The 15,424-nt window shown below is 39.6% G+C and overlaps 1 protein-coding gene across 1 annotated transcript in view; it reads right to left on the bottom strand.

Annotated features, from left to right (window-relative positions):
• Positions 1-333: 333 nt before the first annotated feature.
• The window catches only part of gpr83.2.S (G protein-coupled receptor 83 gene 2 S homeolog), a 29,778-nt gene continuing 14,687 nt past the window's right edge, over positions 334-15,424 (bottom strand). Inside the window, 3 exon segments of the mRNA NM_001095226.1 lie at positions 334-1,909; positions 10,849-10,982; positions 14,448-14,573. Coding sequence (NP_001088695.1) covers positions 1,285-1,909; positions 10,849-10,982; positions 14,448-14,573 — 885 coding nt within the window. The 3' untranslated portion in view covers positions 334-1,284.

The following is a 15,424-nucleotide window of genomic DNA, read 5'->3' as shown; positions in this document are numbered from 1 at the left end:
TTACATTTTGGGAAAACGGTAAAAAATAAAAGTTGGAAAGCAATAGAAAAAAGTTTTTGTTTCTGGTGAACAATCTGAAAACAACTGAAAAATGTGTTGGGAAGGTGAACAACCCCTATAAAAGACACCGAACCACCACACCCCCACTCTCTACCTATACAGTATATCTAGAAAGTTACAGCAAGAATACTAAGCTGGGTACCATAAGGAATTTATGATTTTGAATTAATCTGTTTAGTAGTTATAGGCTTCCAAAGGATCTGTAATCCTAGCACATTTAGGACTTGGTAGTTCCAGAGTACAGCAGCTAGAGAATATTTGCAATTTGCAGGCTTTTATATCATTATTACATGTATTCAGGGCCACTTTGTATCTGATGCAGAATGCTTGTACATTTGCCATTTTAAATCAATAGAAATTACGCTACAAATTCAATCATGGCCAATTCCCTTCTTTCTAACAGTACTATTATATTGCCCATTAGATTGCAGATGTCTTCACATTCATGAAATCATGTATTGAGCTCTAAAATGCAGTTACTGTGATACAGAAGGAAAAAGATAGGTGCCTATGGATGCTAAGAGCCTATGTGAATATACTGCCCATACCCTGATGGAACAATAAAGATCGGCAAACACAATTAAATGTTCTTCCAGAGCCATAAAAAGCAAAAAGGTTTTTCATCAGCCCAAGTTCAATAGCTCCCCTGCTTACCATGCCGATGGACTTTGTACATTATCTCTAGGAGCTCTAACTAGATTATTAAAATAATCAGGCAGAAATTGGAGACAGACCGCTTGGGAAAGGTCACAGAGATGAAAAGCTCTGTTGTACATAGTATGGTAACAAGAATAAAAAAGAACATTCTATTATTGTGAGGATACTAACTAGACTAAGCAAAGCTAAAGGCTTAATGGCTGCTTTACTAAATTTGGCAAATTCGAACCCTGCCTGCACAGGTCTCACGGCTGAGAAGCTGAAATTTATTCCGAAATGAAGAACAAGTATGGTGTAAATAACCACAGTAAAGCTAAGTGAGTAGCATAATAGTTCAGTTGGTATCAGTCTGTGGTTCATCTCCTTTTGTTGCTCATGACGTTATGAAGTTAAGTTCTAGGTACCGATTCCTTTCTCACAAACCACAAGTGCCCGTATTTGTGCAGCCCCTATATTTTACTCAAAACCGTTGTTTGTTGTTTGACTCTGTGAGGTCTCCTGCCTATGAGAACACATGTAACTCTCAGCAGCACAGTCTAGTGAAGTGTAGGGGTCACACCTTCAACATCAGCCAACAGATACAATGGGCTCTACCGCAGAGATATCCGTCTTCCCAGATTGTATATTTGAAGATGATGGAAGGGTGTGAGAGACCAGAGACCTCTTAAAGCTCCTGTTTTCAGGCCAAGCTACTCGATAAGAAGGGACGCTGGAGGGCAGCATATGCTCGCTTGGCCCATTCTGCTTCTTGCACATGTTGAGCAAGGCTTTCAGTTCTGATCTGAAATTGTCATTAAGCCAACAGTATATAAACGGGTTATAACAAGTGCTGCTCATTGCAAACCAGTGAAATGCGAAGTACAGGGCATTGTTAGTGCGGATGGTTTGACTGGAGAGAAGGACAACGTAACAGTTCAAAGGAAACCAGCAGACCGCAAAGAGGACCACCACCAACATCAGCATCTTAATGGTCTTCTTCTTTTTCCGGCGGAGGGCAAAATATTGCTCTGTTGTCACATCCCCTATGGCATTTCGAAGCCACAACTTTTTGGCCACTGTTGTATACGCCACTGAGATTATCAGCAGAGGCAGGACATACAGCAGGATGAATGTCGCCAGATCAAGATATTTCCAGAAGAGGTCAGAGGGTTCTGGGAAGTCGGGGAGACACAAGCTTCGGATGTTTTCCTCACTGTAAGTAGATAAATGAAAAAAGATGTTATACAGCTATATCCTATATAATAAAGTTGAAGTGTCTCTGCGTCCAGTCCCTGTGTCCGTGGGATTGCGCTACTGCGCATGTGCCCCACGGACCGTCTCTGGCGAATGTTTGACTACATATGTTCTAGCGCCCATTAATTTAACGGGCTTAATGTCTAGTATATTATAAAATGATATGTAATCTCTATTATTTATATGTCTATTGTATGGAAATAATTAAAGGCTCAAGCTGGCTGGAAAAACAACTCTGTCACGAAAAGGGGGCTCTCAACCACACATAACTCTTGGGTTTGTCTATAAGGGGATACACATAGGGGCACATTTACTTAGCTTGAGTGAAGGATTAGAATAAAAAATACTTTGAATTTCGAAGTATTTTTTTGGCTACTTCGACCATCAAATTGGCTACTTCGACCTTCGACTACAACTTCGACTTTGAATCGAACTATTCAAAATAAAACTTGTTCGACTATTCGATAGTTGAAGTACTGTCTCTTTAAAAAAAACTTCGACCACCTACTTCGCCACCTAAAACCTACCGAGCACCAATGTTAGCCTATCTAAGCAATTTGGGATCGAAGGAAAATCGTTTGATCGATGGATTAAAATCCTTTCGATTCGAAGGATTTAATCGTTTGATCGAACGATAATTCCTTCGATCGTTCGCTCGAACGAATTGCGCTAAATCCTTCGACTTCGATATTCAAAGTCGAAGGATTTAACTTCGAGGGTCAAATATCGAGGGTTAATTAACCCTCGATATTCGACCAATAGTAAATGTGCCCCTCAGTCTCTCAATCAATTTACGCACAGGTTAGACTAACATCAGACACCCCAAAACTCACAAAATGAATTCGCTGCCACCATCTATCATTAACTGGCGATAGAAACCTAATGTGACTATTCCCCTGCCCTTTATAACAGGTAATAACTCACACTACAGAAATGCATCAAACACTCCTATGGTAGTTAGTCAGGGTAAGATCCTACTAGATCAGTGATCCCCAACCAGTAGCCCGTGAGCAACATGTTGCTCTCCAATCCCTTGGATGTTGCTCCCAGTGGCCTCAAACCAGGTGATTATTTTTGAATTCCAGGCTTAGAGGTTTTTTGCATTAAAAAAAACAGATGTACTGCCAAGTAGAGTCTCCTGTAGGCTGCCAGTCCACATAGGGGCTACCAAAAAGCCAATCACAGCCCTTATTTGGGACTAACAGGAACTTTATCATGTTAGTGTTGCTCCCTAACTATTTTTACATTTGAATGTGGCTCACGGGTAAAAAAAGGTTGGGGCTCCCTGTACTAGATCAACAAGCACTCCAGCAGCTAAAGGGGTTAATTTACATTCAAACACACTTTTCTGCTAGCCGTACTAGTTATTGAACATTTAAATAGGCAACTTTCCCTTTCCACACATACAAAGAGTTAATACACGTAGGCACAAGCATTCATATGGGCTATGAGTTCGTTAGAGCACAAGGACAAAACATATTAAAATGTATTTAATATTAACAGTAACAGTGCATGTATATAAAAGAATATATTACAAAGAAGACATAAAATTGCAAATACAGTAAATAAAATAAAAGGGAGTAAAATACAAAGAAAGCCCTACACTACCAAATTTAGAATTTCTTGTTGTGTCTTCTGAGGCGAAACACTGGGCATACAATCCACGGATATGGAGCCTCCTTGTACGACATTGGGTGCTGGGTATATCACCTTTTTATTGCCTGCTGGGACATTCCCCTCATTACCTTATGCATGAGGTAGGAGTGCCCAGGAGCGTGTCATTTACGACCCTCTGCAGGGGGTTGTTTTTTTCAGGCAAGATTCCCCAATCTAATATCGGTACTTGCCAGTACCCCATATTATAATAAAAACATGGGCAGGCTGTGATCCATGTGTGGGTAATCAGAACGGTACCAAACACTAATGGGGTCCCATTTTCCAGTCCCCCAGGAACCAACCCTCCTAACTGGTGGGTATAGGCTGGCCCTGTTTGGTATCATTAGGAAGCATGTGACCTCCTCATAACCAATATGTAAGTTATGAGGATGTGAATCCTATGACACAGGAGATATGGATCCTTTCCTGTAATCCATATTTTTCTTCTAACTATCCCCCTGCTGCTCCAGGTCCACAGCTCTGTTCTTTGATAAACCGATCAAAGAACGGACTGGCCCAGCTTTCTTGCCCAAATGGTGTGACTCCAAATTGTCTCAGAAGGCAGATATGGATGTCACCTTTCCACAGCCCCCCTCCCCCTCTTCATTTTCTGTAACCCTCCACACTAAAATGATAATTCAATAAAATAAATACTGTTTAAAAATAGTGGCTGATACAAGTTTCCTAAATAATCAGATGCCAGGGGACTGGGCTATTCTATTCTGGTTGTATATTACATATTAATATGTTTGTTTTACTTTGTAAAAATAAATAAAAAAAGGTTTTATTGAAGTCAGTGTAAAGATAACTTTTATCAAGATCTGGAGCAATGTGGGTGACATCTTAGGTCAGGATCTGTGGTTGGGATTAGCTGACAGCAAACAATTTATAATTATTTAATAATTTAAATGTATTGCAATTGTGTAGCATGACAAAAGGCAAGAATCAATAAACAATTGTCCTAAATAAAACCCTAGGAAATGTTCTGGTGACATGATGCCCCAGTACCAATCACTTCTTGATGGCCTTCTTAGTGCCACATCTATTCTATCCTTGGACATTATATGGACTCCCTCTATTAGTGATGTTTGGGTCAGGAACAACTCAACCCACACCCAACCCAAATCCTTGTCATATCGGGAGCAGTAGAGGAGCATATTTTCCCAGTCTGACCCTCAACCCGTACTGATTTGCCAAATTTCAACCTGAGCCCACCACCCTGGTAGTCAACCCAAAAGTGGGTTTTGGATCAACCTGCACATCACTACCTTCTATACAAAGAGAGCAGTCTGTCAAGGTTAATTAAAGTATAACCAGGGCCAGAACTAGGGGTAGGCCTACCCCAGTCTGGATTCACTCCCCTCTGCAGGTCTCGCCTACCCCCTCTGTCACTCGCCCCTCTTTTCCTTCCGTGTCTGTCCCTCCCTTCCCCTTAAGCTTTCCTTTCATTGCCCTCCCCTATGTTATGGCACACGCACACACGTGGGGGGTGGGGTTAGCCGACTGGGTTGCCTAGGGCGCCTGGTCAGCTTGGCCCGGCCCTGAGGATAACACTGGAACACAAAAATAAGTCTCACACACTCCAAGTATAAAAACCTGCTGAGACATGGACGTCCACAAATAGGGGCCCCCCTGGACTTGTACTCGGTGCTGGAATTGGGCAGGATGCGATGATTTACATTGAACAAATGCAGACAGAGTGGTAAGAGTTAAAATAAAGATAGTGCCGAGTAGTTTAAAGGGTTGGAGAGTGAAGAAGCAGCACAGAGGAGAAAGATAAGTCAGCAGGAAACTCAGACAGTATTAAAGGTGGAAAAGTGGCAACACGTAACATGGAGAAATAGTCATTTAACATGACGTGAACAAGTAAAGAGGAAAAGTGGAAGATTGAGCAAGAAGAGAACAGAATGGAGAAGCCATTGGATAACAAGGTATGCCGTGCATACTATAAGCTTTAAGAAGGGGTTGGATCAACTTGTTCTATGTTCTATCTTCCATAATCCTGTATTCCCTCCCTTACTAAAAAGCCGTATTATAGAAAAGCTTTGTAGATTCTGAAATCAAAATATTGGTACAAGTAATTTGTGCGATTCCTTTATCTCCTTGTCCCCTCCCTGGAAAATTTTCTGCAGACACCCATGTGCTGAGACCATCAACTACATTGGTAACAAAGGGTCCTTTTTTCTAACATATTTCTGTAAGAAAAGTTCTTTAGATAACACTGGGAAAAATGTAGGCACTTTATAAATAAATTAGAAAACTTATTAGTAATAATTTAATAAATCCGGGAGTCAACTTGAGTTCATGGCTGGATATAAAAGTCTGATTTATACTTAAACATGAAGTTATATCCCAAGCATATTTCAGTCTGGTTCATCCAATGGGGCTCTGGCGACTGGATGCTTCCTCCTTCCTCCTATAGAATATACTGTAGATGGTAATTTCTTCCAGAATTCTACAATCATTAAATCAATATAATCAAGTTGAAGAAGTCCTCAAGAGGGAATATGAATAGGATTTGAAAGTAGAAAATATACCTTGATTATTCCAGAGTGAGTCACTGATTATTCTAGCTCTCAGCAATCATAAGTTGCTTATGACGAGGTTACTAGAACCTGAAACACTGGGGCTCATTTATAAATTGTATTTATATAGCCCATTGCCCTGCACATGTTTATATTTATAAAGCTGGGTAAGATTGGTGTATATAAAGGAGAAGGAAAATAATTTTCCCTTGGGGGTTCCAAAAGTTAGGCACCCCCAAGTGATCACATTTATTTACCTAACACCCAGGGCCGGGGCTCCTATCAGCAGAAAACTTCACCGGCCTGGGGTCATTCCAGCAAGAACTATACAGCGATCATTTTCCGGCTTCTTCTTTTTTTTCGCGGGTGATCATGCGTAGTAAAGCAAAAAGCCGAACTTAAAGGGATACTGTCATGAGAATTTTTTTTTTTTTAAAAAATGAATCCGTTAATAGTGCTGCTCCAGCAGAATTCTGCACAGAAATCCATTTCTCAAAAGAGCAAACAGATTTTTTTATATTCAATTTTAAAATCTGACATGGGGCTAGACATATTGTCAATTTCCCAGCTGCCCCCAGTCATGTGACTTGTGCCTTCACTTTAGGAGAGAAATGCTTTCTGGCAGGCTGCTGTTTTTCCTTCTCAATGTAACTGAATGTGTCTCAGAGGGACATGGGTTTTTACTATTCAGTGTTGTTCTTAGATCTACCAGGCAGCTGTTATCTTGTGTTAGGGAGCTGTTATCTGGTTACCTCCCCATTGTTCTTTTGTTTGGCTGCTGGGGGGAAAAAGTGAAGGGGGTGATATCACTCTAACTTGCAGTACAGCAGTAAAGAGTGATTGAAGTTTATCAGAGCACAAGTCACATGACCAGGGGCAGCTGGGAAATTGACAAAATGTCTAGCCCCATGTCAGATTTCAAAATTGAATATAAAAAAATCTGTTTGCTCTTTTGAGAAATGGATTTCAGTGCAGAATTCTGCTGGAGCAGCACTATTAACTGATTCATTTTGGGAAAACATTTTTTTTCCATGACAGTATCCCTTTAAATTAAAAAGTCGGCTATTTCGTTCTACTGCGCATGCGTTTTTGAAGAAAGAAGAAGCCGTAACTCATTCGATCTGTGGTGCTCTCTGGAATAACCCCGGGCCAATGCAGTTTTCTTCTGATAGGAGCACCGGCCCGGAGTGTGAGGTAAGTATATATATAATCACTTGGGGGTGATTATTCCCTTCTCCTTTCACCAAAAAAAAAGGAAAGACAGAGACAACAGCGCAATATTTAAGTGTTTAGGGAAAAACATGGGCAGTGCAACCATTTGTGAAAAAATATACAATGCACAATTTTTATAAATGAGCTTAGTAGCCCTGGTTCAAACGATGAGGCTATAAAAGGAAGTTATTTATTAAAACTAATTTTTTTTCTAATTAGTCAAATTTGTTTTGATGAAATAGTGAGAAAAAAATCGAGTTTAAGTTAATACCCCCCCCAAATGTAGAAGTATGACTTTTGTGTTGAAGGAGACTCAATAAAGACATCTTTTTCAACCAAACTCCCATCCACGAATTTGGCTAATTTACAATTAATTTTTCTCAAAAAATTCTAAAAAAAGTATGTGATTTTTTTTTGGGGATTATCGTGCCACAAACTAAAATTTATTTAGTTTGATGTCGAAAAACTTGATTTTTTTGAGTTTTTGAGCAAAAAAACAGTGTCAAACTCCCAAAAATTTGTGAAGGTTAAAAACATCTTCAAATGGTTAAAGAGACAGCTGCCATTGACTTTTACATGAATTCGACTGGTTTTAGATTTTTCAGATTCAGACTTTTAACAGCTTCAGGGCATACCGTATATACTCGAGTATAAGCCGTGTTTTTCAGCCCCCAAAATATGCTCGGCTTATACTCGGGTCAAGCGCAAAAAACGGTCGCCGGCGCATAAGAATATTCGCCGGCGCCTAAGAATAGTCATCCAAAAACGAGATTGAAACTTACCAGAAGCTGCTGCATTTCTCACCCTCGGCTTATACTCGAGTCAATAAGCTTTCCCAGTTTTTGGAGGTAAAATTAGGTACCTCGGCTTATACTCGGGACGGCTTATACTCGAGTATATACGGTAATCATTTTTATTTTAATAAATAACCTCCTAGGTTGCATGAATTGACACCATTCATCAATGGTACTTGTGTCCAAACACACTCCTTGCACATGAGCATTTTGGCACCAAACGCCATTATGCCTGGCCAGAATCATGTGCAAGAGGACGCAGGGGAACCCAGTAGCTTCCAGTAGTATAATTCCCTAGATCATATAGTTAAGTTTCATGTGAAATACTCCCCTGAACAACTTGTTTGCCAGTTTTATATATTATACCCGAGAACACAAGATAAATACAGTCCAATTCTATAAATTATACCCCAGAACACATAGCAGAAAAAACATAATGTCATGTTATACACTAAATGGCAGTGTGTTTGGAGTTTCCTTAAATGAGAAGAATCTGGTGGTTTTTGTAGATAACACGTTGTCTAATTCTGGGCAGTGTCATTCTGTGGCTACTAAAGCAAATAAAGTTCTTGCATAAAAAAAGGGCATTAACTCAAGGGATGAAAACATAATTATGTCTCTTTATAGGTCCCTGGTGAGGCCTCATCTGGAGTATGGGGGCAGTTTTGGACTCCAGTCCTTAAGAGGGATATAAATGAGCTGGAGAGAGTGCAGAGACTAAGTGCAACTAAACTGGTTAGAGGGAGGGAAGAGTTAAATTATGAGGAGAGACTGTCAAGGTTGGGGTTGTTTTCTCTGGAAAAAAGGTGCTTGTGAGGGGACATGATTACACTTTACAAGTACATTAGAGGACATTATAGACAAATAGCAGGGGACCTTTTTACCCATAAAGTGGATCACCGTACCAGAGGCCTCCCCTTCAGACTAGAAGAAAAGAACTTTCATTTGAAGCAACGTAGGGGGTTCTTCACAGTCAGGACAGTGAGGTTGTGGAATGCACTGCCGGGTGATGTTGTGATGCTGATTCAGTTAATGACTATAAGAGGGACTTGGATGATTTTTTGGACAGACATAATATCAAAGGCTATTGTGATACTAAACTCTATAGTTAGTATAGATATGGGTATATAGAATTTATGTGAGAGTAGGGAGGGGTGTGTGTATGGATGCTGGGTTTTCATTTGGAGGGGTTGGACTTGATGGATTTGTCGTTTTTCAACCCAATTTAACTATGTAACTATGTAACTATGTAACTATATTCAATTTAGTGAGAACAAGTTATCTCCAAAGTCAAGACTTTTCTCCAAATTTAGATCTAGTTTTCCCATAGACTTTAAAAGAGTTTTCACATGATAAACCACGGGATACGTTTTTCCGATATGAATTGCATCTCAAATTGAATCTAGTCCATAAGTTTTCATGTGATAATCCTTTTTTCTCACTGAATTGAATCCGGACCCCAGTGTCGTGTGTAGGAAATGAATAGATTATAAGAAATAACCGAATCATAGTGCGAAAACAGCATTAGTTGGAGGAACATCTCATAATGTATTAGACAAGACTTACTCATTATTACAACTATAGAGAACAGACCGGGGAACAGGGGGACACGGACTACAGGGTCTGCTTCCTCTAAAGTTATGTGGAACCTCCACTCCCCAGTCGCTCTCTTACCTTTGACCAGGGAAGGGGGATACAGGTGGTCAGGAGACTCCAGTGTGGGGTGCGGGGTATGGAGTGGGTGAGGTGGTCGGGCAGATGGGGATTACAGTTTGCCAGTCCATCTGAAGATTTTTTTTGCAGGGGGGGCCCAGACCACTTTAGTTACGCTATTGCATTATTATGTTATATATAAGTCTATATAGGGTGAAAAAAACACTTCATAAACTTTTCATAGGCTCATGCCCCCATCTTATTTGAATGTGTCCCATGGTATAGCTAGTAAAAGGGGAACTCAACACAACTTAAGCTTTTTAGAAAGTAAACAGAATTTCAAGCAACTTTGCAATATACATCAATTAAAAAATATGCAGACTTTTCATGATTTGTAATGGTTTCTGACAGTTCCCTAAGCCCTAGCCCCCTGATCTCCTGCTGATCTGTCTGACTACTTTGCTGAGCTGACTGACTCTGTTACTTTGTATCAACAGTCATCTGTCCTCAGCCTGCATCCTCCAACCCCCACAATTCCCTGCACACATGATTTCAATAAGGAAAGGAACATCACAGAGCAATGCATTGTGGGTTATGTAGTTCCTGCATGCTGTCTGTAAGCTGTGGAGAAGTTGTTACAATTTGTAACATCAGTGTTTAGTCCCTCCTTCCCTGCCAGGATTTCAAATGATGCAGAAAGAGAAGAACTGTTACACAGCTGGATTTCAGCATAGAAAATGGCATTTATTCATACTTTTTGAAGAAACAGATAACTGCGATGGGTATATTAGGGGTGTCTGTGATATGTGGGCCTCTTAGTCAAATTTTGGTTTGGAAGCCGGAGTTCCCCTTTAAATACCCCTAGGTAAGGCTGTGCACCTCATATAAACTACTTGTCATAGACCCTACCTATTTACCCATCAATCTCTCTCACAAGACAAAATCAAATTAGTACAGGCAAAACAGAGACACCATATGTAAACGACTAATTCATACAAGAGTGATGCCTTTTAAAGGAGAACTAAAGTCTATATCTGTACAGAACATGCACCAGTTACCTGTATTTAAAAGTGAAGAGCTTCTGGTAGATTGCATGGGGTAAGGAGAAACAGGTCGCCATGATCCAAATGATGGCAATGTAGGCCACTCCTTTAACGGTGGATATACGCGGCTTTAGAGGGTGCATAATCACCTTGAGGGGTACAAACACAGGCAGCAAAAAATGTTACATGTTCCGTGTTGTAGGTTAGCATTGGTATTGAACCTTGGAGCCTAGAGTGGGGCACAATATTCATGCTTGGACAGCACCCCAGGAACAAGACAAGTGAACTATGGTTAGGGGGTTATTTATCAAAGTCCGAATTTTTCTCAATCTTTTCTGCTACAAACTCCAATCAAATCCGCTCAGTTTTTTTATGCTTATTTATTATTACATTTTCCTGAAAATTTGCTTTGTTTAAAAAAATCTGATTTTTCGGAATTTTCACCCAAAAACTTCGGGGTATTGCACGTAACCCAGCGCACATCATAAAATAATTGGGACTTCTCCCATTGACTTATATGCAGCCTTGACAGGTCTGAGATGCCAGATTTTCAGATTCAGACTTTTTCATCCTCGGGGTTTAATATATTCTGAAAAATTCAGATTTTATATAAAAAAAAAAATCACAATTTTTTCATGATTTTTGCATTCGGAGTTTAGTAAATAACCCCCTTAATGTATCCATGCTATAAATTTACAATATTTTGAATAAATACAGAGCTTATTTTATATTAGCCTTATTTATCAGGAAAAGTTGCAAACTCCTTTAATTGGTGGTTCACTCCAGTCACAATTGTGCGTTCCGCACCATGAGCCTTAGTATCATAAGGAAATGCATTCGTTAGTGGTTCTATTTCTATACCCTGCTGTATAATTAACAATTAACAAAATGCACAGGGTCACATGGGGCAAGGTTCATGCACTTGACGCATGATAAGACTCTGCTATGGATTAGGAAGATGAGCCAAGGCCACATTCAAGGAGACTTGCAAGCGATTTGGATATATGCGTTCCATTAATCAAACTCCAATAGCAGGAACATTCTAAATAGTATTATTGCTTAAAGGAGAACTATAGCAAAAATTAAAGTTTAATATAAATTTCCTCATACTGAAATAAGAAGCTTTCTAAATACAATTGAATATTCTGCATTGTTTCTGAAATAATAAAGTTTATGTTCACTATTCCTCTCTCAGCATCTGTTTCTCTTCATTCTCTCTTCATGCAGCAGTTGGGTGTCAGATAATCACTGACAGTTAGATCCAATATATTTTATAGTTGGGCTCCTTTCCTAGCAGATGATTTAAAGCTCACTCAAATAACTGATTCCAGTACAAACAAAATCTAACAAAATAACTGCCTTTTGCACAAATTCTGCATGTAGAGAGACAGGATTTCTGGTGATTTTAATAGAGTGAGCTCTAATACATCTTCTAGGCAAAAGGAGCCCCCCTATAAGATATATTGGATCTAACTGTCAATGATTATCTGAAACTGATGCTGAGAAAGGGATAGGGAAGATAAACTTGATTATTTCAGAAACAATGCAGAATATTTAACTGATTGTATTTAGAAAGTTTCTTATTACAGTATGATGAAGCTTATATTACATTTTCATTTTCCTGATATTTTCCCTTTAAATACAACTCCTAGTATCCTTGGGAGTTGCTTTGGAACCCCTATATACAGCTATAGATCCATAACATCAGGGGGCTGCACTGTGGGACATTAGAAGGGATTCAGATGAGATCAGACCAGCTCGGAATGCCTAATAGTCTCTCTGTGCATGAAATTAGATTTATTGTGCAAGGCTCATAAATCAGACAGGGAGTTAATAGCTGCCAAGAGGATGCTGTCCGTCATCATAGCTTAAATTCTGCTAGCTTCATCTTATATTTTATAAGAGCTCTGAATAGACGAGAGGCCAAAGCAAACAATATTTCATCACTGCTGGAAATCATATTAAGATTATACCAGGGAGTGTGCCTAGAAATAGCCCACATGGTGAAAGAGTCAATCAGGCATTGCGTCTTCTACTAAAGATCCCAATCATTTCAAGCCCTGGGTCTCACTATAACTACTAAAGGGAAAGCAGACAGTCAGAGCATGCACAGCCACTTTTGCAATTCTATTAAGATTTTGTGCTCTTGTGCGGAAATTCCCTTTTGCTCGTATCCAGATAAATAACTGTAGAATTAAAAAAAAAACCCACTGTACTTACTAACGAGCCAATATCATTTATAAATCATATCATATTATATATGCTCCTGTAAGCAACCCTGGTGGGATATACAGGTAGAGGGCATGTTATCCGGAAACCCGTTATCCAGAAAGCTCCGAATAACAGAATGGCCATCTCTGATTGACTCCATTTTATCCAAATAATCCAAATTTTTAATAATGATGTCCTTTTTCCCTGTAATAATAAAACAGTAGCTTGTAATTGAACCAAGCTAAAATAGAATTAATATTTATTGGAAGCAAAACCAGCCTATTGGGTTTATATGATCATCTAGTAGACTTAAGGTATGAAGATCTAAATTATGAAAAGATCCACTATCCGGAAAGACCCAGGTCCCGAGCATTCTGGATAACAGTGCAAAAAGAGGTTGCCATTGGCCTTTTTTTTGCTTGGGGCAATGTACAAATAGCCACAGGGCTTTACACACCGTTTCACAGCAAAGACACCTGCAGACTGTTGTTTGAACCTTGAATAAGTTTCAAAGGGGTGGGCTGGAGTGACGTGTACTGTAAGGGGGTTATTTATCAAGGTCCGGATTTATTTCAATATTTCTAATATCAAACTTTCTATGAAGAAAAAAGCCTGAAAAAATAGGGTCGGGCAAACTTTGGAGCTTTCCCTGAAAACTCCAAATTGTTCGAGTTTTTCCGCAAAAACGATGATTGTTTCGGAGTTTTCAGAGTTTTTTGCGTCAAAACCCAGAAATCATCGGATATCAGTATAGACATCAGCGCAGACATAGGGACCTTCCCCATTGACTTATACAGGACCTTGAGAGCTTTTAGATGCCGGTGTTTCGAATTTCCGAGTTTTTAGACCATTGGACTTTAATAAATCTCGAAAAAATTGTAGTTTTTTTTTTTTGCTCCGAAAACTACAAATTATTCAAAGTTCAGATATTTGTACCTTGATAAATAACCCCCTAAGTGTTCTCCTCTTGTCCCCAAATTGCATGTCATCATTTGCACTTGCACACTAGGGAGCGGAGGGAGACCCAGCCCACATCAGGGCCCTGTACTCACTTCCGAAGGGGGGAACACGTTCTATTAAATAAAATAAAAGGCACATTTGTGTGTCCCTTAGTGCTCTTGCACTTGTGCCCCCATGGACTTGTAAATGAGTCTTAAATTAACACCTATAGAGAGGTAAGGAGAAAAACAGAAAGAGAGAATCTCCAGGAGAGTCTAGTAGGCCTCCAGAAGACTGTGACCCTCCAGTTAGTACCTGTATTACCTGTTACCTGAAAACCACTGATTCGAATTAGTGTTTAGACAGTAAGTTGTGCCACACTTCTAAAATATTCATGAACTCTCTCTCAGAGTGTAAGAAGTCCCTGTGTGCTAAACTGGACAAAACATGAAAGTGTTGATTACCTGGTGTCTGTCCACTGCGATGGCCGTTAAGGTTAAGGCAGAGACGTGCAGGGAGCAGTACTGGGCAAAGCGGCTCACATGGCACATGCCCTTACCAAACATCCAGGTGCTGTTCACAAAACGGGCCTGTGGAAAGACCACATTAAAACATCATTGGACTTCTGGTGTAGAGGAACCACAAGGGAAGGTATGTGATATGTAACCATTTCTATTTGCACTTCTGCTCCAATTTCATTGTAAGTTCCTCCTTGCCACCACAATGCTTCCTCACCAGCCTTTCCAGAGGGATATTCTGCAGTTATCTGAGACCATATTAAACCACATGAAAGAAATAACTAACAAATGAAATAACACGAGTCTTCTTGCATTGATTTCAATTTAGGAAACTAATATCAGTGAGTGGTCACAGCATTTAGACTAAAAATATCATGTTAAGGTCTGTTAGGAAAGTAGGAATTAGAGGATTTTGTATGAGTGGGTGGTAGAGTTAGATTAAAATACTCTATGGGTGGGATCTCATTGCTACAGGTACATCCAGTGAACCCACTAATGTGTATAGGAAGGAGCAGCCATGTTCTTTCTCTTGGATCCTCTTCATTGAAGATGATTGTCTATTGCCTAGGTGAGAAGAATTCCCCAGTGATAATGAAACCTGATAGAGTGTCCTTCATGAATGGCTGTAATTAGAGAAGGGGTCCAAATCGACACTATGAAAAGTTGCTCGAGGACCATTAGAATTATTGATTGAGCAGTCTGAAGGTTGGTGCCCTTGTTGTGTTTGACTAGCGTAGAACTCAAGTGTGTAAACTAGGAGTAGAGGTGAATTCCTTTGAATGTTCCCAAGGTAACCTAAGAATAACTGCATGAAAAGAACATGGAAGGACTATCATATTAATAATAAGATAAATAAAATAGTCTACCATGTCAACTCTATTGCCTTTGTACCTGTTAAGAAAACATTTCTTACATTGGAAAGA

The sequence above is a fragment of the Xenopus laevis genome, chromosome 2S (genome assembly GCF_017654675.1).
Source record: "Xenopus laevis strain J_2021 chromosome 2S, Xenopus_laevis_v10.1, whole genome shotgun sequence".
Lineage (NCBI taxonomy): Eukaryota > Metazoa > Chordata > Amphibia > Anura > Pipidae > Xenopus > Xenopus laevis.
Note: the sequence above shows the minus strand (reverse complement) of the source record. Positions and strands in the feature narration are given on the sequence as shown.